At 49.7% G+C, this 25164-nt stretch overlaps 14 protein-coding genes across 14 annotated transcripts; 5 read left to right on the forward strand and 9 right to left on the reverse strand.

Annotated features, from left to right (window-relative positions):
* Window positions 1-470: 470 nt before the first annotated feature.
* N7455_005593 (uncharacterized protein) lies at window positions 471-2229 on the reverse strand (the record flags this gene model as incomplete). The annotated part of the gene is made up of 2 exons (XM_040957115.2): window positions 471-1887; window positions 1964-2229. The coding sequence occupies 2 exons, from the start codon at window positions 2227-2229 to the stop codon at window positions 471-473; spliced, it is 1683 nt and encodes a 560-aa protein (XP_040812459.1).
* Window positions 2230-3119: 890 nt separating this feature from the next.
* N7455_005594 (5-methyltetrahydropteroyltriglutamate--homocysteine S-methyltransferase) lies at window positions 3120-6068 on the forward strand. The gene is made up of 4 exons (XM_040957094.2): window positions 3120-3215; window positions 3274-3595; window positions 3658-5586; window positions 5645-6068. Exons 1-4 carry the CDS (start codon window positions 3205-3207, stop codon window positions 5687-5689), a joined length of 2307 nt encoding a protein of 768 aa, XP_040812358.1. The 5' UTR covers window positions 3120-3204; the 3' UTR covers window positions 5690-6068.
* Window positions 6069-6548: 480 nt separating this feature from the next.
* Window positions 6549-6836, forward strand: N7455_005595 (uncharacterized protein; the record flags this gene model as incomplete). The annotated part of the gene is made up of 1 exon (XM_065605080.1): window positions 6549-6836. One exon carries the CDS (start codon window positions 6549-6551, stop codon window positions 6834-6836), a length of 288 nt encoding a protein of 95 aa, XP_065461980.1.
* Window positions 6837-8047: 1211 nt separating this feature from the next.
* N7455_005596 (metallophosphoesterase family protein) lies at window positions 8048-9392 on the forward strand (the record flags this gene model as incomplete). Its single annotated transcript, XM_040957090.2, has 4 exons — window positions 8048-8111; window positions 8161-8618; window positions 8697-8980; window positions 9047-9392. The coding sequence occupies 4 exons, from the start codon at window positions 8048-8050 to the stop codon at window positions 9390-9392; spliced, it is 1152 nt and encodes a 383-aa protein (XP_040812447.2).
* A 283-nt stretch (window positions 9393-9675) lies between these two features.
* On the reverse strand, window positions 9676-10964 carry N7455_005597 (tyrosinase family protein; the record flags this gene model as incomplete). Its single annotated transcript, XM_040957125.2, has 2 exons — window positions 9676-10405; window positions 10462-10964. 2 exons carry the CDS (start codon window positions 10962-10964, stop codon window positions 9676-9678), a joined length of 1233 nt encoding a protein of 410 aa, XP_040812365.2.
* Window positions 10965-11816: 852 nt separating this feature from the next.
* Window positions 11817-12546, reverse strand: N7455_005598 (uncharacterized protein; the record flags this gene model as incomplete). Its single annotated transcript, XM_065605081.1, has 4 exons — window positions 11817-12015; window positions 12074-12234; window positions 12290-12400; window positions 12463-12546. The coding sequence occupies 4 exons, from the start codon at window positions 12544-12546 to the stop codon at window positions 11817-11819; spliced, it is 555 nt and encodes a 184-aa protein (XP_065461981.1).
* Window positions 12547-12556: 10 nt separating this feature from the next.
* Window positions 12557-13290, reverse strand: N7455_005599 (uncharacterized protein; the record flags this gene model as incomplete). The annotated part of the gene is made up of 4 exons (XM_040957203.2): window positions 12557-12778; window positions 12831-12922; window positions 12978-13086; window positions 13135-13290. The coding sequence occupies 4 exons, from the start codon at window positions 13288-13290 to the stop codon at window positions 12557-12559; spliced, it is 579 nt and encodes a 192-aa protein (XP_040812487.2).
* Window positions 13291-13567: 277 nt separating this feature from the next.
* Window positions 13568-13813, reverse strand: N7455_005600 (uncharacterized protein; the record flags this gene model as incomplete). Its single annotated transcript, XM_065605082.1, has 1 exon — window positions 13568-13813. One exon carries the CDS (start codon window positions 13811-13813, stop codon window positions 13568-13570), a length of 246 nt encoding a protein of 81 aa, XP_065461982.1.
* An 806-nt stretch (window positions 13814-14619) lies between these two features.
* On the forward strand, window positions 14620-15072 carry N7455_005601 (uncharacterized protein; the record flags this gene model as incomplete). The annotated part of the gene is made up of 1 exon (XM_040957104.2): window positions 14620-15072. One exon carries the CDS (start codon window positions 14620-14622, stop codon window positions 15070-15072), a length of 453 nt encoding a protein of 150 aa, XP_040812415.2.
* Window positions 15073-15263: 191 nt separating this feature from the next.
* Window positions 15264-16396, reverse strand: N7455_005602 (3-oxo-5-alpha-steroid 4-dehydrogenase family protein; the record flags this gene model as incomplete). The annotated part of the gene is made up of 2 exons (XM_040957148.2): window positions 15264-16229; window positions 16283-16396. 2 exons carry the CDS (start codon window positions 16394-16396, stop codon window positions 15264-15266), a joined length of 1080 nt encoding a protein of 359 aa, XP_040812491.2.
* A 531-nt stretch (window positions 16397-16927) lies between these two features.
* N7455_005603 (ubiquitin-ubiquitin ligase UFD2) lies at window positions 16928-20400 on the reverse strand (the record flags this gene model as incomplete). Its single annotated transcript, XM_040957053.2, has 6 exons — window positions 16928-17025; window positions 17079-17228; window positions 17280-19323; window positions 19375-19585; window positions 19644-20278; window positions 20371-20400. 6 exons carry the CDS (start codon window positions 20398-20400, stop codon window positions 16928-16930), a joined length of 3168 nt encoding a protein of 1055 aa, XP_040812352.2.
* Window positions 20401-21223: 823 nt separating this feature from the next.
* On the reverse strand, window positions 21224-22401 carry N7455_005604 (J domain-containing protein; the record flags this gene model as incomplete). Its single annotated transcript, XM_040957065.2, has 3 exons — window positions 21224-21765; window positions 21825-22070; window positions 22131-22401. The coding sequence occupies 3 exons, from the start codon at window positions 22399-22401 to the stop codon at window positions 21224-21226; spliced, it is 1059 nt and encodes a 352-aa protein (XP_040812486.1).
* Window positions 22402-22929: 528 nt separating this feature from the next.
* Window positions 22930-23420, forward strand: N7455_005605 (uncharacterized protein; the record flags this gene model as incomplete). The annotated part of the gene is made up of 2 exons (XM_040957205.2): window positions 22930-22996; window positions 23089-23420. The coding sequence occupies 2 exons, from the start codon at window positions 22930-22932 to the stop codon at window positions 23418-23420; spliced, it is 399 nt and encodes a 132-aa protein (XP_040812410.1).
* A 226-nt stretch (window positions 23421-23646) lies between these two features.
* N7455_005606 (nicotinate-nicotinamide nucleotide adenylyltransferase) lies at window positions 23647-24519 on the reverse strand (the record flags this gene model as incomplete). Its single annotated transcript, XM_040957113.2, has 1 exon — window positions 23647-24519. The coding sequence occupies one exon, from the start codon at window positions 24517-24519 to the stop codon at window positions 23647-23649; it is 873 nt and encodes a 290-aa protein (XP_040812344.2).
* Between the last annotated feature and the right edge of the window lie 645 nt (window positions 24520-25164).

The raw sequence follows: 25164 nt of genomic DNA on the forward strand, positions 1-25164 counted from the left end.
GGGACGACATAGTAGTGAGTGACGAAAGGAACGGTTCATCACAGACACCACATCACATATGCCTCGGGGACAGCGGATATTTAGCCTAGCCCAACATAGGAATGGCCTGTTACCGAACCTGTCAGTAGCAAACCGCGGATCTACGCCCCAAGAGGAACAGTCAGTAGCATCTGCCTTGAGATAAGATCTTCCAAGGCACGACACCAAGAAGGGAGAGAAGAGGGATGAAGCATGCATGTCCTTTCGCTGGTATTGTCCAGATCAAGTTTTAACGGTAATTTCTCAGAACGAGACTCGCGCTTTTGGATGACCAAAAACGCAAGACCTCGAACACCCGTCATGCGTGCTACAGAAAACACACTTACCAAAACCACCTTTACTTAGGTGCTAGATTCCCCCTTTTTCTGTTCCCATCCCATAATCCCGATGACTATCAGGAAAGGGAAGATGCTGTAGGACTGCTCACTGATTCAGACAGCAGTCGTACCGGCCGAGACATTTGTCTTCTCCTCGCGTCCAGTAGAGTGATTTGTTTCGGTATCTGAGTCAACATATTTGAGGTGCTCAAACCAAATACCATTGGACTTGCGCCACCACTCAGCGATTGCGATGATAGTCACACCGCCCATAATCACAATTGCGTAGTTGAACAAGGTGGAATCCTTGTTAATTGCACTGTCGGAGTAGGCCGGGGCGCAGAGCACAGCAAAAGCAAACCCGTTCCACAAGAAAGTAACAACAGCGGCGACCACGCCAAATCGGCCCAAATCCCAAAAGCCTGGACGGAAGGATTTACGCGTGATGAACGCACGGCCAATTCCAACCAAACCGTATGCTGCGAGGGAACCCGCAGCTGAAGTGGAGACTAAGCTGGAGAAGGCCACTTGTGATGGGAGCTGAGTGCAGAGGAGGAGTGCGGCAATAGTGGAAATGAAAATGACAGCGTTGTGAGGCTGCTTCGACTTCGACACACGTGACAGCACGTCACTGAATGGGAAAACGCCATCGCGTGCAACGGCGAATACGAGTCGTGATACAGCAACCAACGAGATCGAAGTGTTGAGAATTGCTCCAGTCATCGAGACAATGGTCATCACAACGTGGGCATGGGGACCGAGGGCCATCGCGTACATGTTGATGAACGGCTGAGGTGCGCTAGTGTTGTAGAACGTCTCAATCGGAGGCATGCAGAAGAGAAACAGGATAATGATCGGGAAGCCGCACAGTGCAGACGCAACAGTTGCCCAGAAGATACCCTTCGCGGCGGCTTTCTTGGCCGACACGGTCTCTTCTGCGACATGACCCGAGGCATCCTGTCCCACGAGGCAACTGCCGACCAAGTACCAGGAAAGAACCCAGTTCAGTCCGGGACTGGTCTCCCCGCCATTGTATGTAGACGTAAACACGTATTCGGCCGACTGGAAGCCGTACGTCTTAGAGACGCCGATGGGAAGCCAGATGAAGTTGAGCAGCATATCGATGATAATGACCGTCACACCCGCTCGGAACACCCAGGAGTACATGCGCGGAGGTAGGAAATTGAGCGAGGTAGCAATGGCCAGGAAAAGAAGTGAGATAGCCCATGCCACGGCACGGGCTCGGACGTCAGCTGTTTCATATGGGAAACTCGTCTTCGGATCGAACACAACGATCTCGGAAATTAGGTAGTTGGCGACACCGAATGAATCACTCGCGAGGAAAGCGGTCCACGCAACCAAAGTCCATGCGGCAACGAGGAACGAGATGAAGCGGCCGACTTTACCGCCTCCCCAGGATCGGAAGGCCCAGTAGTAAATTGACCCCGCGGCGGGATAGCTTGAGCAAGCTTCAGCGAGGCAGGCGGCCGTGATGACGGACAATATGCTACCAGAGACCCAAGAGCTCCAGCTGAGGAATTTGTTAGTGATGTGATCAATCTGAAAAAGGGCCGGGAACTGCAGGCAACGGAAAACGTAGAACATACATGGCAGCCGGCCCGCCTCCACTCATGGCGATATAGAAAAGCACACGGATTCCTCCGACGCAATTCAAGGCCGAGAAGGAGCAGGCGAAGTTGTCGAACGAGCCCCATCCTCGAGCCAAGACAGAGCGATAGCCAAGCTTCAGGAGGTCCTGATCATCTTCATTAGTCACAGAAACTGTATCGGAGTTCTGGGCCTGATGTTCACTATTCCGAATGTTTTGCGGGGAGTTTGTTCCATCAAGGGCATCAACGTCGCGCAAGGTCATAGTGGCTGCTCTTTTTTTTTTGTCTGTCTGTTGAGAGGCTTGGCGCTTGACAATGGCTTTATTTTTTGTTTTTTCCGAAGAAAAAAAAAAGTTATGTTCAATTAACTTTTTCCTATCTCGATATCACGTGGGCCGATCAATTGCTTTAACGGACCCCGACACCGGGGTTTGTTAGGGGATCTTCTGAGTCATTATTTTCTTGTTTAGGAGGAACCTTGGGGGAATCATGAAGAATTGGCTAGAAAAATACTACTTTGTAAGGAAGTAATGAAGTTATCAACCGGTACATATGTAGTACAACACATTAGTTTATGGATGTCAGCTTACCTACATGTACACTAGGTAAGGTAGCTGTTGTCCGGGTGAAGTGGCGGGGTCAATTGCCAACGTGTCACACAGAGTTGCCCCCTCAATTCTACATTTTGTGATATACTTTGGTGGGATTGACCGCTCATTAATCGAGAAATTTTAGATTTGCGTATACAACATACAACATACAACATACAAAGCCCTTACTGAAACAAAAATATTAAAAAAAAAAAGGAACACTAATTGGCAATAAGAAGGTTGTAACCAACTTTGCAGGAGGTCTTATCGGTGTCTCAATGGCGTGATCATCCATTGGCGGACCGATCACGGAGATCATGGGGTATTGATACTGGATGAGCATTGAAAATAACGGTAAATTACACAATATCCCTCTAGATCCCCCCAGAAACCCGGGATCATAGGTATACAGGGGTACACAGAGGGATTGTATCATGTATCATACCGTATTGCTGCCCCTCCAACTTGCGCGTGGATCAAGATCCCATTGGGGTTAGCGTGTGTTTGTTCCCCCTCCATATTTCTTTCGACATTTCCCAAACCTTTTCTTCTTCTCCTTCATTCTCTCTCTCAAAGGCATCGGATTTGTGAAAATTCTATCCTTGAGACCCTTTTCTTCTTTTCTCCTTTTCACACACATCCATCAGAATGGTTCAATCGTATGTTGGCTCGACTCTTATGAACAATTACCGACACAGTTGCTGATTATTTGGATAGATCTATTCTGGGTTTCCCCCGCATGGGAAGACTCCGTGACCTCAAGAAGGCTACTGAGGCTTACTGGTCTGACAAGATCTCCCGCGATGAGCTCCTCGCTGAGGGCAAGCGTCTTCGTCTCGAGCACTGGAAGATCCAGAAGGATGCCGGTGTCGATGTTATTCCCAGCAACGACTTCGCCTTCTACGATCAGGTCCTCGACCACCACCAGCTCTTCGGAGCCATCCCCGAGCGTTACTCCAAGTACAACCTCAACCCTCTCGATGAGTACTTCGCCATGGGCCGTGGTCTCCAGAAGGAGGGCATTGATGTCCCCAGTCTGGTATGTCTAAATCATATATACATTATACGTGTCCGAATCCAGTATGCTGACTCAACGAACAGGAAATGGTCAAGTGGTTCGACTCTAACTACCACTACGTGAAGCCCACTCTCCAGGACAACCAGGAGTTCAAGCTCGCCGCTGAGCCCAAGCCCGTGGTTGAGTTCCTCGAGGCCAAGGCCGCTGGCATCACCACCCGCCCCGTCATCCTCGGTCCCGTCTCTTTCTTGACTCTCGCCAAGGCCGACCGTGACCAGACCGTTGACCCCATCACTCTCCTTGAGAAGCTCCTTCCTCTCTACGTTGAGCTTCTGTCCAAGCTCAAGGCCGCTGGTGCCGAGGATGTCCAGATTGACGAGCCCGTCCTTGTCTTCGACCTCGCTGCCAAGTCCAAGGCTGCCTTCAAGCCCGCCTATGAGAAGCTCGGTGCTCTCGGTGCCCAGGGTCCCCGCATCACTCTCGCCACCTACTTCGGTGACATCGTCCACAACATTGATGTCCTCGCCGACCTCCAGAGCCTCTACTCCATCCACATCGACCTTGTCCGCAACCCCGAGCAGCTAGACACCGTCGTCGCCGCTCTCGGCCCCAAGCAGATTCTCTCCGCTGGTGTTGTCGACGGACGTAACATCTGGAAGACCAACTTCAAGGCCGCCATCGAGAAGGTCGAGAACGCTATCCAGAAGCTCGGCAAGGACCGTGTCATTGTTGCCACCTCCAGCTCTCTCCTTCACGTCCCCCACACCCTCGCCAGCGAGAAGACCCTCGACGCTGAGGTCCGTGACTGGTTCTCCTTCGCTGTCGAGAAGGCCGCTGAGGTTGTTGTGATTGCCAAGGCTGTCACCGAGGGCCCCGCCGCTGTCCGTGAGCAGCTCGAGGCCAACGCCAAGTCTGTTCAGGCCCGTGCCTCCTCTGCCCGCACCAACGACCCCGCTGTCAAGGCCCGCCAGGCCGCTGTCACCCCTGAGATGCACAACCGCAAGTCCGCTTTCCCTGAGCGTTACGCCGAGCAGACCAAGACCCTCAAGCTTCCCCTCTTCCCCACCACCACCATTGGTTCCTTCCCCCAGACCAAGGAGATCCGCATCCAGCGCAACAAGTTCACCAAGGGTGAGATCACCCCTGAGGAGTACGAGAAGTTCATCGAGAAGGAGATCCAGGAGGTCGTCAAGATCCAGGAGGAGCTCGATCTCGATGTCTTCGTCCACGGTGAGCCCGAGCGTAACGACATGGTGCAGTACTTCGGTGAGCGCCTCACTGGTTACGTTTTCACCACCCACGCCTGGGTTCAGTCTTACGGCTCCCGCTGCGTGCGTCCCCCCATCATCGTCGGTGACATCTCTCGTCCCGCCCCCATGACCGTTAAGGAGTCCAAGTACGCCGCTTCCATCTCCCCCAAGCCCATGAAGGGCATGCTCACTGGTCCCATCACTTGCTTGCGGTGGTCTTTCCCCCGTGACGATGTCCACCAGTCCGTCCAGGCTCAGCAGCTCGCTCTCGCTCTCCGCGACGAGGTTGTTGACCTTGAGGCCGCTGGCATTGCTGTGATTCAGGTCGACGAGCCTGCTCTCCGTGAGGGTCTTCCCCTCCGCACTGGTGAGGCCCGTGTTGCCTACCTCAAGTGGGCTGTTGACTCCTTCAAGCTGTCCACCGCCGGTGTCACCGATGGCACTCAGATCCACTCCCACTTCTGCTACTCTGAGTTCCAGGACTTCTTCCACGCCATCGCCGCTCTCGATGCCGATGTCCTGTCCATCGAGAACAGCAAGTCTGACGCCAAGCTCCTCAAGGTCTTCATCGACGAGGCCTACCCTCGCCACATTGGCCCCGGTGTTTACGACATCCACTCTCCTCGTGTCCCCACCGAGCAGGAGATCAAGGACCGCATCGAGGAGATGCTGGCATACCTGACTCCAGGCCAGTTGTGGTGTAACCCCGATTGTGGACTCAAGACTCGTGGATGGCCCGAGACCAAGGCGGCTCTCACTGCGGTAAGAAATGACAATATTCCTCAAAATGACGTTTACAATGCTGACAAAACACGAACAGATGGTCAACGCTGCCAAGTACTTCCGCCAGAAGTACGCGCAGTAAATTATTTCAATTTACCAATAATTTAATGAGGAGGCGACAATCAACCTGTCGCCTCAGTACTGGGGAGTTTTCTTTTCTGATGAGTTACGACGATGATACCAAAAGTTCAACATATGGGTTTCAACGGGTTTTCTAGAGGATACCAAAAGCGGGCCTGGAGTTTCAACATGACTGACGATTTTAAACTGGTGCTGGCCGACATCATGACCTACTTTCGTTGTGATGTCTGGTTGGTGTTGGTTTCACCATTTCAACATTGTGTGGTTTTCCACACACAGCAAGCTCTACAACCTTGCTTGGTCAAATTCGCATTGTCGAATTTGACCTACTGTCTCTATCATCGTGTAGAATCAGTTGTCAATATTACAATTTACAATAATCTGTCTTCCTTGTAGTTTTGGTGTTTTGTGGGAGAAACAAAACGGCTTCTCTTCCGGTGTACAAGTGGCGCGTATTAAACACCGGGCTACCACAACACGGAATATCTAGCTTTCTAGCTTTACGATGAAGTTTAGTTCCAATATAAGCTTGGAGAGTGAGGAAGTAAGTTGCGGTACAAAACACGTTGAAACTCTTAAGTTAAAGATTGCCGATTTTTGGCCTAGGAAAGACTGTAGATGGAACCCTGGGCGGGGGCTACATGTATATAACACCGCCTCTCATCCCGTCGCACTTCACCCCACATTCTCTACCTACGTAGGTATCAATCCTGTCTTTTGGTACTCCATGCAAACACGGCTAGTGACGATGAAAGACGCCTACCGTGCTGAGTTTAAATCTAACAACTCCCACCCCCTCCGTCTATACCTTCCATACCATCCCTAGCCTTGTTCAAGTTCAAACACACCAAATACACAACATGCCTACTGAATCGCCCGAGCATCTTGCACACCGCAGAGTCTTGCTACAGCTGGAGCGCACTATTGATGAGCATCAAAATCATACACTTGACAAGTCGCAACTCAAGGCATTGAAGATTGATTTCCAGCGCATGACCCTTGACAGAAAAGATTCGGACCACAACCCTTCCTTCTTCGCGCCATATTCCAGCCTCCCGAAGCCCGATTATAGCATTGTTAGTCAAGTCCGCTCAAGTCTGGAACGCGAGGACACTTGTTTTACGCGCCCTGCCGACCGAGCACGCTAGGTTGCAGGCCGCTGGTCGTATTATATCCCCTGCGAGGTGAAGTGCAACCCAGGGGAGGTCTCGTGGTCCTGAGCTTTCTGGCTACTCTGATGGCGTATGGCCGCTAACAACGTGGGATAGTGTTGGCGAGTACACTCCTTAAAAGGATCTGTATCAGCATGAACAGCCTGAATTTGGAACGTTTAGGATGACAGACATTCCTGGAAAAGTTTTCCCACACACCAAGGCTTACATGTATAACAACTTGGACACATGATGAGGAAATTCTTTCTGGCGAGCTCTTGACTATTCTCCGCCTGATGCTAGGCCAGCTGAGGAAGGCACGTCTCCTTCAGTATAGGAAAGCACCGGTAATTCTCTATCTTTCGTTTCCACTTCCTACAGTCGCTTACCACGTACTCTGCAGGTCTTTCTGGTCTCGTTTATGGGTAAACGTGCTCGCGCTTTTGAGTCCTATTACAACGGTCAATCCCTCGTCCTACGTACTACCAAACTCTACAATTTCTCCGAGGAGACCTCTATCGGGTTCAAAAACCTTGCAGAATGGTATCTGAGCTCGCCAACAGGGGACACGTTCTAGTCCGGTATTTATTGTTCTTTCTTTCCTTTTTTTCTTGTTCGGCTAGCGAAAGCGTTGGATTATTTGCAGGTACACCAAATTGAAATTTAGCTTCATTATTTTAGCACTATGGTTTCCCCATGTTACACGTATATATTGTCATCTTGTCCAGGCGTAAGTTACCTAGGTACTTGAAGTTTAAGCTCACCCGTGGACTATGTGCTGAGTCATATAACAGACATTTTAGTCAAAGCTGATTTCATGTGTTACAGCGTAAAAGAATAGTACAGATGACTTTTCTATGTATAACCAGGGAATAGAGATTATAGATAGAAATAGCATGAGTCTCAGGAACCCGAATTTGAAATATAATGCGATTTTGAGCAAAAGGGGGCCAGATGCTCTTTTAGGTCCCTGTCAATTGTAGAACGCCGACTTAATATAGAATGTCTTGGCAAAAAGCTCCCTGACGTGATCGACTGTTGACACTTCCAAGGTTCGCACGTGAATTTGGTCAAACCCTTATAAAAGTCTTATCTCCCCACACTTCCAACGAGAATAACTCTTGATACAACATTTCTCCAATATGGTACCCCGACCGGACCTCAGAGCGTCGGGCCAAATGGTACTCAAACCACCCACGGATCGAACCATGCGATTCAGAGAAGATGGGACATTTCACATTGGGGTCTTTGAGGATTTGCATTTCGCGGAGGGTATGTTGTAATAACATATACGGACGGGGCTCTTGCTAACCCCTTACAGACGAAGAAAAAGACAAGAAGTCTAAAAAAGTTATGTCAAACATCCTCTCGGAGGAGGACATCGACTTCATAGTCATAAACGGCGACCTAGTATCCGGCGAAAGAACCCAAAAAGCCGATTCAAAAAAATATATCGACTCGGTCGTTTCCCCTCTCGTCAATGAGGGGTACAGCTGGGCATCAACCTACGGCAACCACGACAGCGAGGTTAATCTCAATCCGAAAGATGACATGTTCAAGGCCGAGCAAAAGTACCCCAACAGCTTGACGCAGAGTAGGGTCTCCGGCGACAAGGCCGGAATAACGAATTATTACCTGCCTGTGTTTTCACATGGACAGGCAAATACCAGCACGCCGGCGCTGCTACTGTGGTTCTTCGATTCGAAAGGTGGACATTATTATAAAAAGCAAGGAGAGGACGGGCCTGCCGTTAAGAGACCCAGTTGGATTGATGAATCGGTAGGAAAATCCCCGATAATACGACCTTTTTTTTTGGTTTTGTTTTTTTTGAAGAAACACTAACTGTGTGTATTCAAGGTCGTTGACTGGTTCACCAAAACCGATTCCAAACTGAAAAAGCAGTATGGAAAAGTCATCCCTTCGCTAGCATTCTACCACATCCCCGCCCACGCAATGCTCGAACACCAACAAACAAGAGGCGTAAATCCGCGCCTGACACCCGGCGTGAATCGCGAACGCGTTAACCCGCAAGGAACCGGTCCGTGGACCTATGATGGTCAGGACGTCAAGTTCATGGACGCGCTCCTGCACACTGAGGGATTAATTGCAGGATTTAGCGGCCACGATCACCAAAATGACTGGTATGCGTCGCTAGCAGACAATAATTCGCCACTTGGATGACTCAAACGCTAATCAAAACATCGCAGGTGCTTTAAATGGGATGGTTCTCTCGTTGACCACAATCTAACCGGGAATGGTATAAATATGTGCTACGGTCGGCATACGGGGTATGGCGGCTACGGCGATCTGCTCCGCGGTGGGCGGCAGATCTTACTCCACGAGGGAAATCTCGCAGACGACACTGAGACATGGATTCGATTGGAAGATGGGTCGGCCCAAGCTCGTGTCACGTTAAACGCAACTTTTGGCCAGGATCCTTACCTTGCTGTTACTAATGGTGCTGGAAAGCCCGATTCCTATATGCAGGGCTCTTTGCTTTCTTTGTCTTGGTTGTGGGTTCCGATTATGATGCTCTCGCGGTGGGGGGTATAGGAAGGTATTTTGAATAGAGGTCTTGGATTGCTATATTATCTTTAATACGACTGTATTCATGATCAGGTTGAGGTATTCTGCATGAGGATAGAGATGTAATTTTCTTGCCTTTCGAAACGTTTTAATAGTCACTTCTAGAGATCTAAATCCTGGATTATATACGAGTCTACCCTGTATATATTGATATGATTCTTCCCACTCCGTTTATTCTTGTCATCATGCATGCATCCAATCCATATTCCAGGGGTCTGGGTATAAACAGCCAATGACTGACCATCACCGGTTATACGTAGATGTAGCAGAAAGGACCAGAAACGGTACTCATGAGATCCCGCATAGCGATAGTCTCGCCACCAGCATAACCAATATCAATGAGCGTGTCAAGAGTAGTGTTAGGAGAAGGGGGCCCATTTAAAAAAGTACCAGTGCCAGAAATAGCATCCAGACGCTTCTGGAGGTCCAAGTTCTGCCAGATCCACCAAGTGCGATCAATCATACCGTGGTGGAGCCAGAAAGCAGGGTCACCAGGGCTAACAAATACATCACGAGAAGGATCACCGCCCATAGAGTAATGACCACCGCCGTGGACACCGATATTGCCGCTTCCGGGAACACCCTGCATGTTCATCTGGAAGTCGTAGATGTTGTCGTGGCGCAGAATCAGGTCCACGATCGCAGTGAAGTTGGCGTAGTCCTGGACGATCTTGGAGCTTAGATCGCGCTTCAGACAGCGCGGGTTGTATGCGAGTGGGTTGGCGGTGCTTCCGGTTTCACCTCCGGGAAGCATCAGCGTGGCCGGGCCCATGTTGACAGAGTAGTTCTTAAAAGGACCGCTAGTGACGCAGCCGCCTCCGTTGCCGGTGGGCAGGTGAATTACCGGGTAGTTGGCCAGGCTCAGCTCAATGTCACCGACGGATTCGGTGTAGGCTCCGTTACCGGACATCGAAGTGTCGCTGCCATCGAAGACTTGGGATTTTCCCAGGTTTGCGGCGTCAGCGCCCCAGTTCCAATAACTGGAGTTATGTTAGAGCTTGGGTGTTTTTGTTATGCGAAAGATTGTCAGACTTACGGGTAGTCGCCGGTATAGTCACACTCGTTGCGCATGACTTCTTCGAAGTTCCAGATGTAGTACCGGTGCCACGCCAGGAAAGTTCCAGTATAGTGGATCCCCAGGGTCTGGTTGATGTGAGTAGCGACGAAGTCATCGTAACGGGACCGCGCACCGGGAGCCTTATCGGATGGAGTGAGCGAGGGCAACTCCTGGAGGCAAAGGATGGACTTAATGTAGGACTTTTTCTGATTGCTAGAGAAAGTTCTCCAATCGCGACGAATACGCAGACTACGCAACGAACAACCACCACGCTTCTCAATGTCCGAGTCGCCCGAGACATTCTCGAGGGAGGCGTTGTATGCCAATCCAGCCAGGTTATTAAGCTGGAACTCAGCGACTGGCAGAGAGGTGGACGCAGCGGTGGGGGTGGCAGCGCTCACAACGGCATTCTCCGCGGCAACGGGCATAGCCCACACCTGTGCGAGCAAAGCCCCCAAAGTGAGAATGGAAACGGCAACCATGATGGCAAGTTAAATATTTGAACCTATGAAAGACCAATTCCACACCAAGAGTTTAGGAGAAGTGGTGATCAAGCCGAAAGAACCCGGGCATGATCGTCCATTTAAAGCCTAGGTGCATATGCTAATCACCCCTATCTCGGATTTCCAAGTCGAACTAAAGCAGAGTCGTGCCGCTATAATCTTTTTCCTGCATAAGTTCATAATCCCCTCCCGAGGTCCTCTGCTAGAACCTTTTAGGGCACCGGGCTATGTCCCGCTTTCTCCGCCGGGAAATGCCGGCAAATTAGCGCACATTTCCCATTTGGGAAAGTCAATCGGTTCCCGAGGTCTAACGTTTCCACTTAAATCCTTGGATCACTCACGGGTCGGCCCTTTGTGCCCGGAGATATGGGAAACCCCACATTGTACTCATAAATCCGAAACAACAATGTCAGCAGAGCCAGCTACCCTATAGTCCCCTTATTCGCTTAGCGACTTTATAACTGTAGCTAAGCGATAGGCCTAATTATATAGAGATCGAGTAAGGATTAGAGATATATCTTTTAAAAAGCGAGTAAATTAAGTAAATTTAAATATTTCTAGATACATAAAGAACTGAAAAAAATTATAATTAATGCATAATTCGCTTTAAAGTTTACTTTATATTATAAAATATATATAATGGTTTAGATTCAACTATGACTTAGTAGGCTCAATGAAGCTATGTTAAACGAACCACTAAACAAAAATGAATATAAAGAAGTAATAGGTGTATGAAATAATATATTCATTGTCCTATATCACAAAGTCATACAAGCACGAGAACTCATCATGGCAAGTATGCCAGCCAATATAAAAGTATGTAAAGCATGATTACACACTATTGTTATAAGACCCACGCGAGTATTCAGCACTCGCATAATCTTGAACGACTCGAAGCGACACCGGCCTTGCCAACTTTGCCCCTGCTCGATCAATCCAGTCCCAATCAGTGAGGTCAGACTCGCAGAGCGCCAACTCAAAGCGCTTGACTGTGTGCGCGATGCCGAGATATAACTGCATGTATGCAAGACTAGGTAGATTAAAAGTCAGGTGGGTAAATCACATCTAAAATTGAAACAAAAATGTACTTAATTCCGATGCAGGCATTATTGCCCTTCTGGAATGGTGTAAAACACCCGTCGCGCTCTTTGTCGCCGTTTATCAGCCAACGCTCGGGAATAAATCGTGTCGGTTCAGGATACGCCTCTGCGTTTTGATGCATGGCGTATATGCTGACTGCGATAATAGTCTAGCGAGTGGTTTGTCAGCGAGAATAACGGGCTTGCTGATGGTGCGGAACCAACACCTTGAGGGAGGTAGTGCTGGCCAATAGTGCGTCCCCCTGCTGGAACGACCCTAGGCAAGAGACCCGGGAGGCTAGGATACATACGCAGAGTTTCTTTCACTACTGCTGCCTATGAAAAAAAAAAGGTTAGCAAAGAATGTGCTCTGAGTATGGGGATATGGGAGGTTTTACCAGATATGGCAGCTTGGTCAAACTGCTCCAATCGTCGCTTTCAAGACAGTAATCGTTCAACTCGCCACGGAGGCGGTGGCGCATTGCAGGAGACTTAAATGAGCTCGAGGATTGCTGCGGATAGAGCCATTGCCGAGGAATCGGTGTTGGGAACCAGGAACTGTAGCGTGTGCTGCATTATATCACGATCCACCGCGGTGGATAGAGCGCTAGCGGGGTTTTTGTCGAGTATCATTTCACATACCGAGCCTGAACCCCCAAAAGATTCCGAGTGATTTTTCTTCTCCTGACATTTTCCGATCAAAGTGTTGCATTTCTGCGAGAGTATGAGTGTTGTTCTGGGATTATACATGACCGTTTGTCCATACCTCTCGTAGACCTCGAAGGCCAGGGGCCAGGGAGTCGGCAATGCATGGAGGAATCTTTGCACCGAGATATTGCAGGAGAGGAAAGTTCAAGACTAGATGATAATCAGAATAATGTTCTTGTTGGAATGAAGTGAGAAAACGACCTACTCAGCAAAGATTTGGAGCCAATCTCATCCAGCGTATCCAGCAAGTCAGAGCGACACCCAGTGGGAACTAACTCAGGATCCCCGAGGAAAATATCGGCCATCGTATTGCACTATTCAAATTTAGTACAACTAATGCGTCCAGCTGAGATCCCACATACCGTCAATGAGCGAATTACGTTCACTACGTCGATACGTTTCCTCTCTCCCGATTGTTGTGAGATTATATCCGAGGCTGAATTTAACCGCCTGGCAAAACCGATAGGGGCGCGGTCCGCGGCACCCTTGGAGAAAAATGGATTCATGGTCGCTCGCATTGTGCGATGCCTTTTTTGGATCGGTCACCGAGAGTAGCAAGGTCGCTCCTCCTCGATTATGCCAGAATCCTCCCCATTTCAAGAAATCAGAGTTGCGTGTGAAGATTCTGTTAAGGATATGAGAATGTACTCAAATGATCGATAGCGGTGGATAAGGGAGGCACAACGTACTCATGGTATACATCTGGGTCATTGACATGGACGTAATTGGGACCAATGCGCACCACGGGGGAGTCTGCCGCCTCGTAAGTATTTGATTATATAGGGTCACGTTGAGTCACGTACCATAGTGCTGGTGAAGCTCCGGGATAGTTTTGACCATGCCATCCCGGAATGTATCAAGATAAAATCGATAATAGTCAGTGTAAGCGGCCAATTTTGGGCCCGGGATGCCTCGTAGTGGGTGGAGATAGAGCCTCCAGAGGCACACAACAGCCTGCAAAACTATGGAACCGATAGCCAGGACGCACTGCACTGTAGCCTGTGAGCTAGGCCATAGTAGCGCCAGACAACTGGCAATCATAATACCGGTTCTGTCTGGTTTTGATGTGTGAAACAGATGATGGGGAGTTAAAATAGCTTGTATAAGCAAGAACTACAATCCCTGGGCTTAAGCCATATCTTTTTAACCTCATCCTTGCCATGGAGTACTTTGAACAATGTCCCTGTAGCTAAGCAGCTAGTCAACGCTGATCTGCACATACGGAACAGGTAATTCTGTGTTGATGAGTCCTAGCTGAGACTTCCGGGATCATGGCGCCAGTTCATATGTACCCAAACGGTGGGTAGGGCTCGCGTCCTCTCAGCTAAGCCCTCCTCGTGGGTTGCCTGGTCTCGCTTTTTCCTCAGCCTCGCCCAATAAGTTCCACATATTGAAAGAGGATTTATATTGATAGGTAATATCTGGTGGGAAAGACAGGAAATGCGATATCTCAAATATTAGTATATGTAAATATTTGCTACAAGATATACGGAGTATATACATACGAAAATCTTTCGTCACAAAAAAGAAAGCAGGATAAGGTGGGTTTAGATCGGCAATCGAGTCCACTTATATCGAAATCGCCGATCAAAAATAAGATCCATAGATGCGTCGACACACACTATAGTGAAACTAGTTTCTCCTCTTCATGCACTACGCTCATCTCCCAGCCCCTTATTCACCGCCACTCTACTCTTTTATCTTTATATTATAGTATACAATATACTCCGTAGTTTACCCGTGTTGAAAAGTTTCAGTGAATTTCCTTACTTCATGTCAGCCTTCTACTTACCTATAACTCTGTCATGCCAGAAATGGCAGCAATGTATATGTATTTGTCACGCAGCATGAGAAACTCTTATTCCAATTTATTGTGGAACAGCCTACATATTCCGCTTCCAGAATCAGACGTTGCCAGCGCTAATGGCGTCTATTCATTTCTGGGGTCGTTTGCGTTTGTTTGGGGTATCACGATCGCATCGGTTATCTTCAACGGCCAGTTCAAGACTAACGGGGGTCAGATCAGTGATGAAGCCGTACGGGCGAAGCTTGTCGACGGCGCGGCATATACCTTTTCCAGTGGGGGATACATCTTCCAGCTTCCACGGTCTACCAGGAATCAGGTCATTGGCGTGTACTCCAGGGCTCTTGCGACTGTGTGGCAGGCAGCGATTGCATTCGCCTGTGTGGGTTTCCTTCTGGGGCTGATTGTGAAACATGTCCCACTGCGAAAGACGCTTCATGAAACGAACGAAGAGTCGGAGAATAGCTTGGATACCAAGCAGACTCAAGATGTCTAGTTTATGCTCAGTCTTGACACTATATACCCATAGGTAAAGGCCTCTCGGTTTTAGATATACAGCACGATGTACTAAGTAATTCAACTTCAGACACGGAAAAAGAAAATTGTATTTGGATATCAAGCCTGGGAAGCCAGTCACAAAAAAAAAAAACAAAAAGAAAAAGGCCACTTAGAGGAGCTAGGTGGATTTCACATCCACGCACAACCAGGGACAACAGCGCCCCTCCCAGCAACAGCCTTCTCCCCAAACTTCTCAACATACCACTTCCGTCCCCAGCGCGCATGGGGCAACATATTTGTAACTGCATTGACAACAAATACCACAGCGGGCAAAGGCAGCGACACATCGAGCTTACCAGCCGCCCACGCCGCAGGCACCAACCAAGGCGCAAGATGCAGCGGTGGAGCGATCCCCACAGAAGACGTTGAAACGGAGATAGGTAGGGCGGATAATGGGACAACGGCCGTACCAGCGAGAGCAAAACCAATCCACTCGAGCCATTCGAAGACGTAATGCGGATACAAGATGTATCGGAAAACACCACGGGAAGGTGGGATGACGTAGACTTTGTGGAACTTGTTTCCGCTGCCTTGTCCCGCTGGAGCTTCATCGTCTGTCTTTTTGGCAGCGCGCTTTTCGGCTTCTTCACGTCTAAGTCGGAATAGTGCTGTCTCTGAGTAGATGTTGCCGGCCATTCCGATGGCGAATAGGATTACGCCCACAGTGGGGATGAGATCTGTCACCGTAGAGCGAGACGGACTTCCGCTGCTAGCTGCGTGGAGGCTTGGGATAGTCGGTACTGTATATCCGCGCAACCATCCGGCCAGACAGGCCGAGTTGAACCAATTGAAGAGCATGGCGGAGGACATAATGGCGACGTGGATTGGGGACATGCTGGGGGCGGAGAAGAAAGGGGAGATGACAGCGCGGTTGAGATAGTGGGTGCAGTACAAAGTTACAATGAGAATGTTGGAAATTGGGAGATCAGTGAATGAGGGTGCATATGGTGATGGGGTGACCATGCAATATATCAAGTTGATAGGCCCGACAATCTCCATGGCAGACCAGGCGACACGTCCTGGGATGTTGAAGATGGACTGCGAAGAGGTTTTCCCTGCTGGATGCCAGGATAGAATCCATTGAACTACCGTGATCTAAATGCACCGAGTTAGTATTGTGATGTCATATAGGGCTTCGGGGTCCTGACCAAGGGGAAGTATTGGAAGCAGGATAGAATTGGTGTATAGACAGCCGGGGTTGGAGGGAAGAGCTCTGTGGTGGAGGGCAGAGCTTCCCAACAAGTGGAAATAGTCGCACCCATATTGAACAATTGAGAGTTGAAGGGAAGAAGATTGAAGATCACGGAGGATAAACAAGAAGCTTAAAAGCTGGTGATGTGGAAGGCGGTGGGTCCCGGATAAGGAGTTGCAACTTCACCTGCTTCTCGCTCTTCTTCCTCTTCCTCTTCTATTCCTTTTTTTATCTTATATATCTTTTTTTTAAAGGACAAACAGTGTTGGTCGTAGTGATCAAGTGGACAATTTCCGGCAAGATGTGCGTGAAGTGTCAAATTCAAGAAATATGCTCTGTACTACTTCGAATACGGGTCGTGCAAACGAAATCCCTCCTACAACTACAAAGGGTAGAACAGCAGAGACAAATTTCAAAGATTGAGCAAATTGACGATAGGACTGGGTTCGTTTGATTCTCTAATCGACAAAAAAAGGCACACATAAATAACCCAGGGCATAATTCCACATAAACGGAGTGTAGTATTCTGTCCCGTGAACGCTAATGGAAATGCCCCTAAACAAGCAAGCTTGCGAATTAAATCATAAAAAGCTCCCACTTTTTAATTCGATGTGTCCATCCGATCGTGTACCATTTCCCTCCGTTTGCCAGCTAATTTCTCTGTCTTGAATGCCTCGATCTTGGCTTTAAGATCGGTGTCTAGGAAAGGTGGGTTAGTAGTGGAACACAAGTAGGAAAGAAGAATTGCTTACCAGCTACCACATCTTCAATCTTCAATGGGACACGGTTGAATGGATCGTGAGGGTCACTGAGAAGATGCGAGCGAATTGTGGCGCGGTCAATGGAGATCCGTGACCCGGGGAGGATGACTGGGTCGTCCATGAGTGAATACATAAGAGGATCTAAAAGATTAGCAACTATCAAAAAGCAGTGTTCAGATAAGGGGGACATACCGAGGAACTCTTCGGGAATCTCGCCCATGTCTTCCTCCGCTTGATCATCGGCCTCCTTGGCAGCCTGGACCTTCTTCTGCAGCTGACTCCAGTGACGGAGCTGCTCGGGGGATTTCAGCGACCACTTTCGGATGATGTCGGCTGCCTTCTCGAAGTTGGCTGGCTTGTAGGATCGACCATCACGGGCAACAGCCAGGATGAAGTTTTCCTTGTTGATCAGGTTAAGATAGACGTCGACAATCTCACTGAGAAGAGCACGGGGGTTGAAGCCATATTCCTGCAGGTTATCCACCCGGAGGTTGGAGCTCTTGGGTCCAACCATTGCGTCGAGGTTGTAGTCCAACATGTCTGCCAGACGCTGCACGATTTCAGGCATTGTGAATGAGTCAGCAAGCGCATCAGTGAATAGCTTGAGCATTGCCACGGTTTGGTTGGTCAGTTGCATGTAGCTCTTGGCGCTGCGCTGCGCCGATGACAGATGCTCTTCGCGCTGCTGGCGGGTTGCGGCATCCATTGTGTGGCCCTGGGTATTCAACTCGGTCTGAGTGTTGTGGATAGTCTTGAAAGCACCGAAGGATTCATCGAGTACGTAAGTGACATCGTTCAGTAGGAGGTTGACAAATTGGACGAAGAAATCCAGGTTCTGATTGGCTTGAAGGGACAACTTCTCCCGATACAGAGTGTTGGGCCAGATGCATTTAATGATCTGGAAGATCTCGTAACGGATGTTGAACTTGTCGTAGAATTGCGAATGTGTTCCCGTGAACTCTGCCTCGATGTAGAATTTCATGACCGCATGGAGGAGGTGCTCGTTGGCAAATGGCATGGAGTTGAGCAGGTCGACCAAAACACCACTGGCGCCACCAGGGCGTTTCCAGGTGCCTCGGAACAAGATGGAGATCAGTCCGGCTTTCAAGTAGGGATTCTTAATGTAGGCGGAGCTCTCCAGGAATGTGATGCACAGCATTACCAACTCATCTCCCTGGGTGGCGGTAATGATCTGCGGCATGCACCACATGATAAACTTGAAGTTGCTCACAACGTCCTCCAAGAAGTACTCTGGTAGACATTTGAAGACTTCGGGTTGCTCCTCTGGAAGAGGAAGGGTAACCTGCTCCTTGGGGAAGTTCTTGCCCGAGACGAGTCTCAGAAGCCATACAGTGACATATCGCATGAATAGCATGGAACGAGCCTGCCACTGCTCGTCAAACAACACGCCCTGCAGACTGTACTTGAGAGCAATGCCCAAGTCGAGCTTGTCTTTGTACTTCTTCAGGGCCGTATCGAAGGTGCGCAATTGCTGTGGGTTGTTGAGCCAGCGAACCCGCTCAAGTTCGAATTTAGTGATTGTACTCTCCATCTGTCGCACATCTTTCTCGAGTTGCTCCATCTTCGACGTCAATGATTCACTGCCGTAGTGATGAGCGGCGACAGTCAGGAAAAATATTTCAGTGATAAAGTTTGAGGTTCCTTCGACCTTCTTGGAATAGAAAGCGTCGGAAGCATGCTGATCGGCATTGATTTTGGTCTCATCCCGCATGTCGACGCGAGAATCGCGGTGGAGGTAATCCGCATCGACTCTGTCGATTTTGGTGAATGCCGCATCCATGAACGGCTCACAGAGCTGGTCGAGGCACGTTGTGATATTGAACATGAATCCATCAGACGATACCTGTGTAGGGTCGACCTGCATCGCCCGTCGTTTGTGATTGATGTTCATAGCAGTAGCGAACCAATCCAAAACACGATCCCGAGCCTCTTTCGAGGCCCGGATCAGGTGGTTCACAACATCAAGAAGATCAGAGCTAAGCATCTGCTGTGTCATTCGAAGCGATCGCTGGGCGTTGGAAATGTATGCCTGATCCCGGGTCTTGGGGCTAGAGAAATAGGACAGGGTCACATTAGCTTGGAGGGGTGAGAGGCGGAACCATGGACCCAGAAGAGTGGCTTTCTCGAATTGAGCAGGATCCTTGGTGTTGTTAAAAAAGGAGGATTCCGTGATTGCAGCCGCAATGGATCCGTGGCGAACAAGATTCCGAAGGGCCTGAACAAACTGGTCAGACGTGGTCCAGGGAAATGCTGACGTTTGACTTACAATAGCGTATGGCTTGTAGTCATCGTTAACGTCCATGGAAGAAAGCTGCGCGCTCAACTGCTCGACGGCAGATATGAAAGCAGGCTTAACGGAGTCATCTTCGTCGAATCTTCTGACGGCCTCATTGATAAACTCGAAATCGATTCCTTTGTCGTCCTCAGGGTCGATAAGAAGGTATGCGGCCAACGATGATTGCAGGGACCATTCGCTCCTATATTCCAAACAGTCAGTGTTGAGTGCCAGTGCAATAACGTTCCTGAAAAACGAACCCAAACATCTCTGGCATCGTAATCGCAAAGATACAGTAGCTCATGCACAGGCGCCGCGCCTCACACAGAACTTGATACTTTGGGTCATTATCCCCCGTCCGCCTCAATCCTTTGTACAGCTTTGTGATGCGCTTCCAGCATGGGAGCAGATAATCAAGGGGACGCTGTCTCTCGGTCTTTGACGCAGCCTCTAGGAGGGCTTGGTCCAGAACTGCGACCTGGATGCGCAGATCCTGGCCCTCACCCTGCAGTTCACTCCGAAGTCCAGGCAAGTATGTGCGGTTGCCATGAATATCACGTTGCCCTTCTTCCTTGAGGGTCACCCTGAAAACGGCACTTAGTGTCCGATCTTCGAAGGCCTCAATGCTTTCGATTTTCTGTGGCGGAGGGGTGCTCGGGGCTGAGGGAGCTGCGGATCGTGGTCGTTCTGGCGTAGCCGCGGCCGGTGTGATCTTGATCCGCTTCCCTTCGGACTGCTGCGGGGTTTGTGGCGCGTTGAAAAGGCGGCTCGGAGGCTGAGTGGACAGCGGTGAATGTGATGGAGATGTGTTAGCTGAGCTCTGTGCCGAGTCGGAGCTGCCATCCACTGGGGGCTGGGCTGGGTTTGAGAGCTTTGCAAGTCGCTTGTTGCGAATCTTTTTTATCAAGAATAGATGTCAGTTCTCAAGTCACTACGGGGACGGCACAGCTTCATAGGTTCATAATTTGAACACCACAGGCAACTGACCTTGTCGGCGTCAGAAATAGTGTCCGACATATTAGCTGAAGGTCAGACAATAAGCCGATTTGAAAAGGTTGGCGAAACCGCTAATCTGGTGGACCGGGTCGGCAGAATGTCAATATTGTCCTGACCGTGTGGGAATCATAAGGAGGCGTCAAAGCGGAATAAGGCTGCTTCAAAGCCTCGAAGTGGGGGCAATAGAGTCTAGAATCCGCAGAAGATGAACAGGATGTTTGTGATTCCGTGATGATCTCCGAGATTCGCTTTTGTTCTGATTCGAGGGCGCCGTGATCAAATTTGACTAAGCGAATTTCATGGTCCATGGTTGCGTGTGAGATACAGAAAAGGTACTTGTTTTACGCGCGACCTACGCGCGTTAGACAATGTACCTGTGAAGTCACTTTTTATGCGTTTGTTCAAACGCTAGGCTATTCCGAATAGAAAATATAGATCGATCCTATGGTCTGTTCTGTCAACATACTTTTATATGTTCAAATATCGAAGTCAAAACATAACCAGGGGCCTTGTTTGTATACTTCAAATTTATGGTCACAACATCAATACATATGTAATGATGTGATATATCTCCTGTATTGATATCGTGTTCAGAAATGAGAACTAAAGCTCATGATTGAGCCCTGGCAAAGCCAAGAGGATAAATCCAGCAGGATCTTAGATGCATTCAAAACTCTAGGAAAAGTAAAATGTACAGCTAATGAACTGAAACTCCCATAGATGCCACCTCTGTGGACGGGCTAATAATGATATTAGAGCACGTTTCTTCCGCAGAAAAGAGCCCTACAAAGAAACAAGATGCCATAAGAAGATGCGGTGAAAGCCTCCAAAGTCCGCAGTGCATTTAATTTCTCCCCCTCGTCTTCAGTTGGTCCAGGCGCCGGCAGGCCGGCATCTCCATCGCACGAGCCTTCTTCATCTTCTCAACATCAGGGAACAGCCACCCCTGCGCATCTTGCAGTCTCCTTTCCCGTTCATGGGCTTCGGCATCACATTCATTCCGCAGTGTCCTGACATATTCCACCTCCACCCGCGAGTCTAGCTCTCGGAAGTTTCGGGCACTAAAGTTATCCACATCGAGGGGGTTCACAAAGTAATTGAGATTGAGCTTAGGGGTCGAGCGGCCGAGGGTATGCGGGGAAACGGGGGTATCAAATCGATAGGAGGGTCCGGACGGGGTTGAGGAACCAGAGAAGAGAGAGGAGAGGAGCGGCAAGATGAATAGAATGATAAGCGGCAATATCTGACGAAGGAAACTGCGGCCGTCAATCTGAGCCTCCTGCTCGGTAGCTGCTGTGCGAGGCCGGCGGCGGGGTGCCTGGCCTCCAAATTGATGCACTCGGAATCCTGGGCCGCCTCCCATGTTGAAGACAAATTGCGGACCGCCTATAGTAGCACACTGTTAGTTCAGATTAAACAGACATCAAAGGAATGCGTAGTCGTACCGAATCCACCACCGCCCATTCCGCCAAATCCACCGTTGAAGAACCGGTTGAACATCTCCTCGGCTGAGACCTCCTCGTCGAATCTTTGACCGCGGGGGAATCCACCACCGCCGAACCCACTGAAGGGGGATGCGCCGCTCGAGGCACTCGGTCCGGGTTGGAACCTGCTATCGGGATCGCCGCCAAATTTGTCGTACTTGGACTTCTTTTCCTCGTCGGAGAGGATCTGGAAAGCACGCGAGACCACTGCCACCGCGCGTAAGAATCAATATGTCAAGAGACGGACCAGGGTTGCTTATTGCTCACTCTTGAATGCCTCATCCGCGCCCTCATAACCGTTCTTATCGGGATGCGTCAACAAACTCTGTTTGCGGTACGCCTTCTTAATCTCATTGTCTGTTGACGAGCGCTCAACTAGCAGAATTTCGTAAAACGCTGTAGGCTGGCATTTTCGAATCCGAAGCACAGCGGCTTTTTGATCATCCGTGTACTTGCGATCCTGGTTGCCCTGCTTATGGTCGCGCGACGTCGCACCTCCGCGTTTGGCGTCAGAGCCAGATGCCGAAGCCGAGGGCATAGCAACCGTAATTTATGAGGAAAATCTGACAAATTCTGGACGGCACTTGTTTGCTGGTGTTCGAGGGAAGAGGGGAGTCGAGGAAACCTGGAAGGCGTAAGGTGGCGTGAGACTGCGGATAGGAGAAGCAATCCCGCAGATATGGTTGGGCTGGCAAATTAATCTAACATGCGATGAGATGGCCAGAGTAAAATATCGGCCTGATGAAGACGCAACGAAATCAGAGTGACAGGTGTGGCTGATTCGGCGGGCATAAATTGGGGAAAAAGCGTGGTCTTAGGTGTCTTTGCCAAGCGCCGGGACGTCAATTACACTTGCGACTTGCGATAACATCACTTACCGAACTGATAAACCTGCCAACGTCTCCCAAGTCCGTGATATTCAATTGTAAGTTGTCTTGAGGTCCACTAAATTCAATTAAAGCACGTCCGTCTTATTGATAATACCTGCAGCAAACACAATTCTCTGTCAAAGCTCCGTCTTCCACTTTCATCAAATAAGTCCAGCTCCGAAGCTCAATACCTCACCATGGCGGACGATTCAACTGTCGAAGAGACCAAGCAGACAGTAATCCAGCGCTTCCGAGCCTGGGGTGGTAAGCGCACTATGAATAGCCTAGCTTTATCGACCAACCGTCGAGAAGCAATGTCGCAAGTGACCACTCGCTAATGACGTTTCTCAACCCAGAAAACTCATTCCCACCCACGTTACTCGCCTCCATGATCGCAGCCCAGCACATGCGCCCGTTCCAGTTCTTCCCAATGCTCTTTCCGCCTGTGCTGATCTTCTCCAGCTATGCCAACCTGCAGGGCTTCAAGACGGACACTGCCGGCATTAGCGCGGCCTTCTCGGGGCTGTATCTTCTTCTCGCAGCCCGCCGTCGACAGCCATTCATGAAGAAGCTGGGTGTTCGGGGCGTCGTGCGTGGTGCGACTATGGGTTTGGCTCTGGTCAACATGATCGGTGGTGGATTGGCATACACTCTAGGTAAGAGGGAGGAGGAAGAGGATGCGTCATGATCGAGGTGACAACTCATAACGATGCGAAGATCGCGGTACCGCATTGGTCTCGCGCTCTATCATGTACAATATGTGTATCAAAAGTGGTTTAGTTGTGCGTTTGGAACGTGGGTGACTCAGGTCCGGGTCGGTACATGGGGTTAATTATGAAATCATTCATGCATTATCATTGTACAAGTTGGAAATGGACTGTACGAGTCTCCCAGTGGCTACCCCGTCTAAGTATCTACATTTTCGAGTTTCCAGGATACGGGCGCTCCGACAGCACGAACTGCCGCACCTGTTCAGGGACCAGCCAGTTCAGGTCCTGAGGAGCTGATTGCAATGCCTCGCGGGCTCTGGTTGAACTCACGGGCCGGTCGGTGGAGGGACGACCATCGACAAGCTGAATCCGGTCGGCCCATTCCCTACGCGCACCCTCGCCATCTCGGTCACCTCTAGCAAGAGCCGCGACATATTCCAACTGCTCCTCTCTTCCACCCCACTCATCACTTGGCCGCATAGTCACACGCAGACGGTGCTTTGACAGAAAAGGTTCCAGAGGCTTCAAGGTATGTTCGGGCGCATAGTACTTGGAATCGAAGATCCGGATCAAAGTATCGTAACCCGTAAGATGGACCTGCTCGAACGGCACAGGGTAAGAATCCGATGCCTCGATGGCAGTTGCCTTGTCGACGACATATGGCATTTTGGTGACGCCGATGTCGATCAACGGGAGAGTCTCCACAGCATTTGTGACGCCCGAAGCGGCGAAGGCCGGTGCTGATGCGAGGTGGGCGCGGAGATCCCGAGCGAATAGCTCCATCATCACGAGCCGATCCTCGAAGGAGGCCGGCTTAGGTGGTTTGTCTGCATTCTGAGTAGCGAGAAGAAGGAGGACGCGAGGGCGGGGTCGGGGATTTTCTATAAGTGCCGTGCTCACAATGCGGAGGTGGGCGCGGGTGGGGGGATTGAAAGACGAGTCTAAGACATAGAGTGTCTCTGATTCTGCGGAGTGGTCGGGTGGGATGGTTGTTAGAACCTCGAAATCTTTGTTCGAGTTCAGAAATCGTTTCAGTAGTAACCCATACTGGGCTTGGAGGGCTCGGAACGAGGACATGCTTCTCGATAATAGTTGCTTAAATGCGATGATCTACAAGCAATGCATGCGGCATGCATGCAGGTCCACGGGTGTTATCACAGCGATAAGGTAAGATATGTCATCACCGCCTTTGCTCGACCCATGGATATCCATGGATGGCCCCAGAACATCTCAAGTTTGAAGTTTGAACACATTTTTAGATCTAACATTCACCATGGTTCTCAGAATTGTGATCTCCCGCAATTCCGAGCAATTTGTTAGCAATCTGGGGGAATTGGGGAGGGGTACGGACAGGGGTCATTGAAATTTCAAGCCGGATGTTTCATCTTGGAAAGCTTCTCCGTGTCGACTTGGGGCTTTGCTATCCTTCCTACATGTACGAAATAGGAGAACCTCTAGGAGATAGATATACAATATAAAGTTGATTTCTACTAAGCCGGTTTTTGTGTAAGGCTTGACGGCCCTTCACAAACAGGGCTTCATAAACCATTCGCTTGAGGACGGAGTAGTACTCCGGGAAATGAAATGAACAAACGATAGACCCAAGTCCAGGGGCCGTGCCTGTTAATGTTGGAAGCCTAGACCTTATCAATTCACCCGATGTCCACACCCGTGGACGGTAGATTTGATAAATATGCCCCACGTGGTCCATAAACAGACGGC

The sequence above is a fragment of the Penicillium solitum genome, assembly GCF_028829755.1.
Source record: "Penicillium solitum strain IBT 25940 chromosome Unknown utg000003l_segment0_segment0, whole genome shotgun sequence".
NCBI lineage: Eukaryota > Fungi > Ascomycota > Eurotiomycetes > Eurotiales > Aspergillaceae > Penicillium > Penicillium solitum.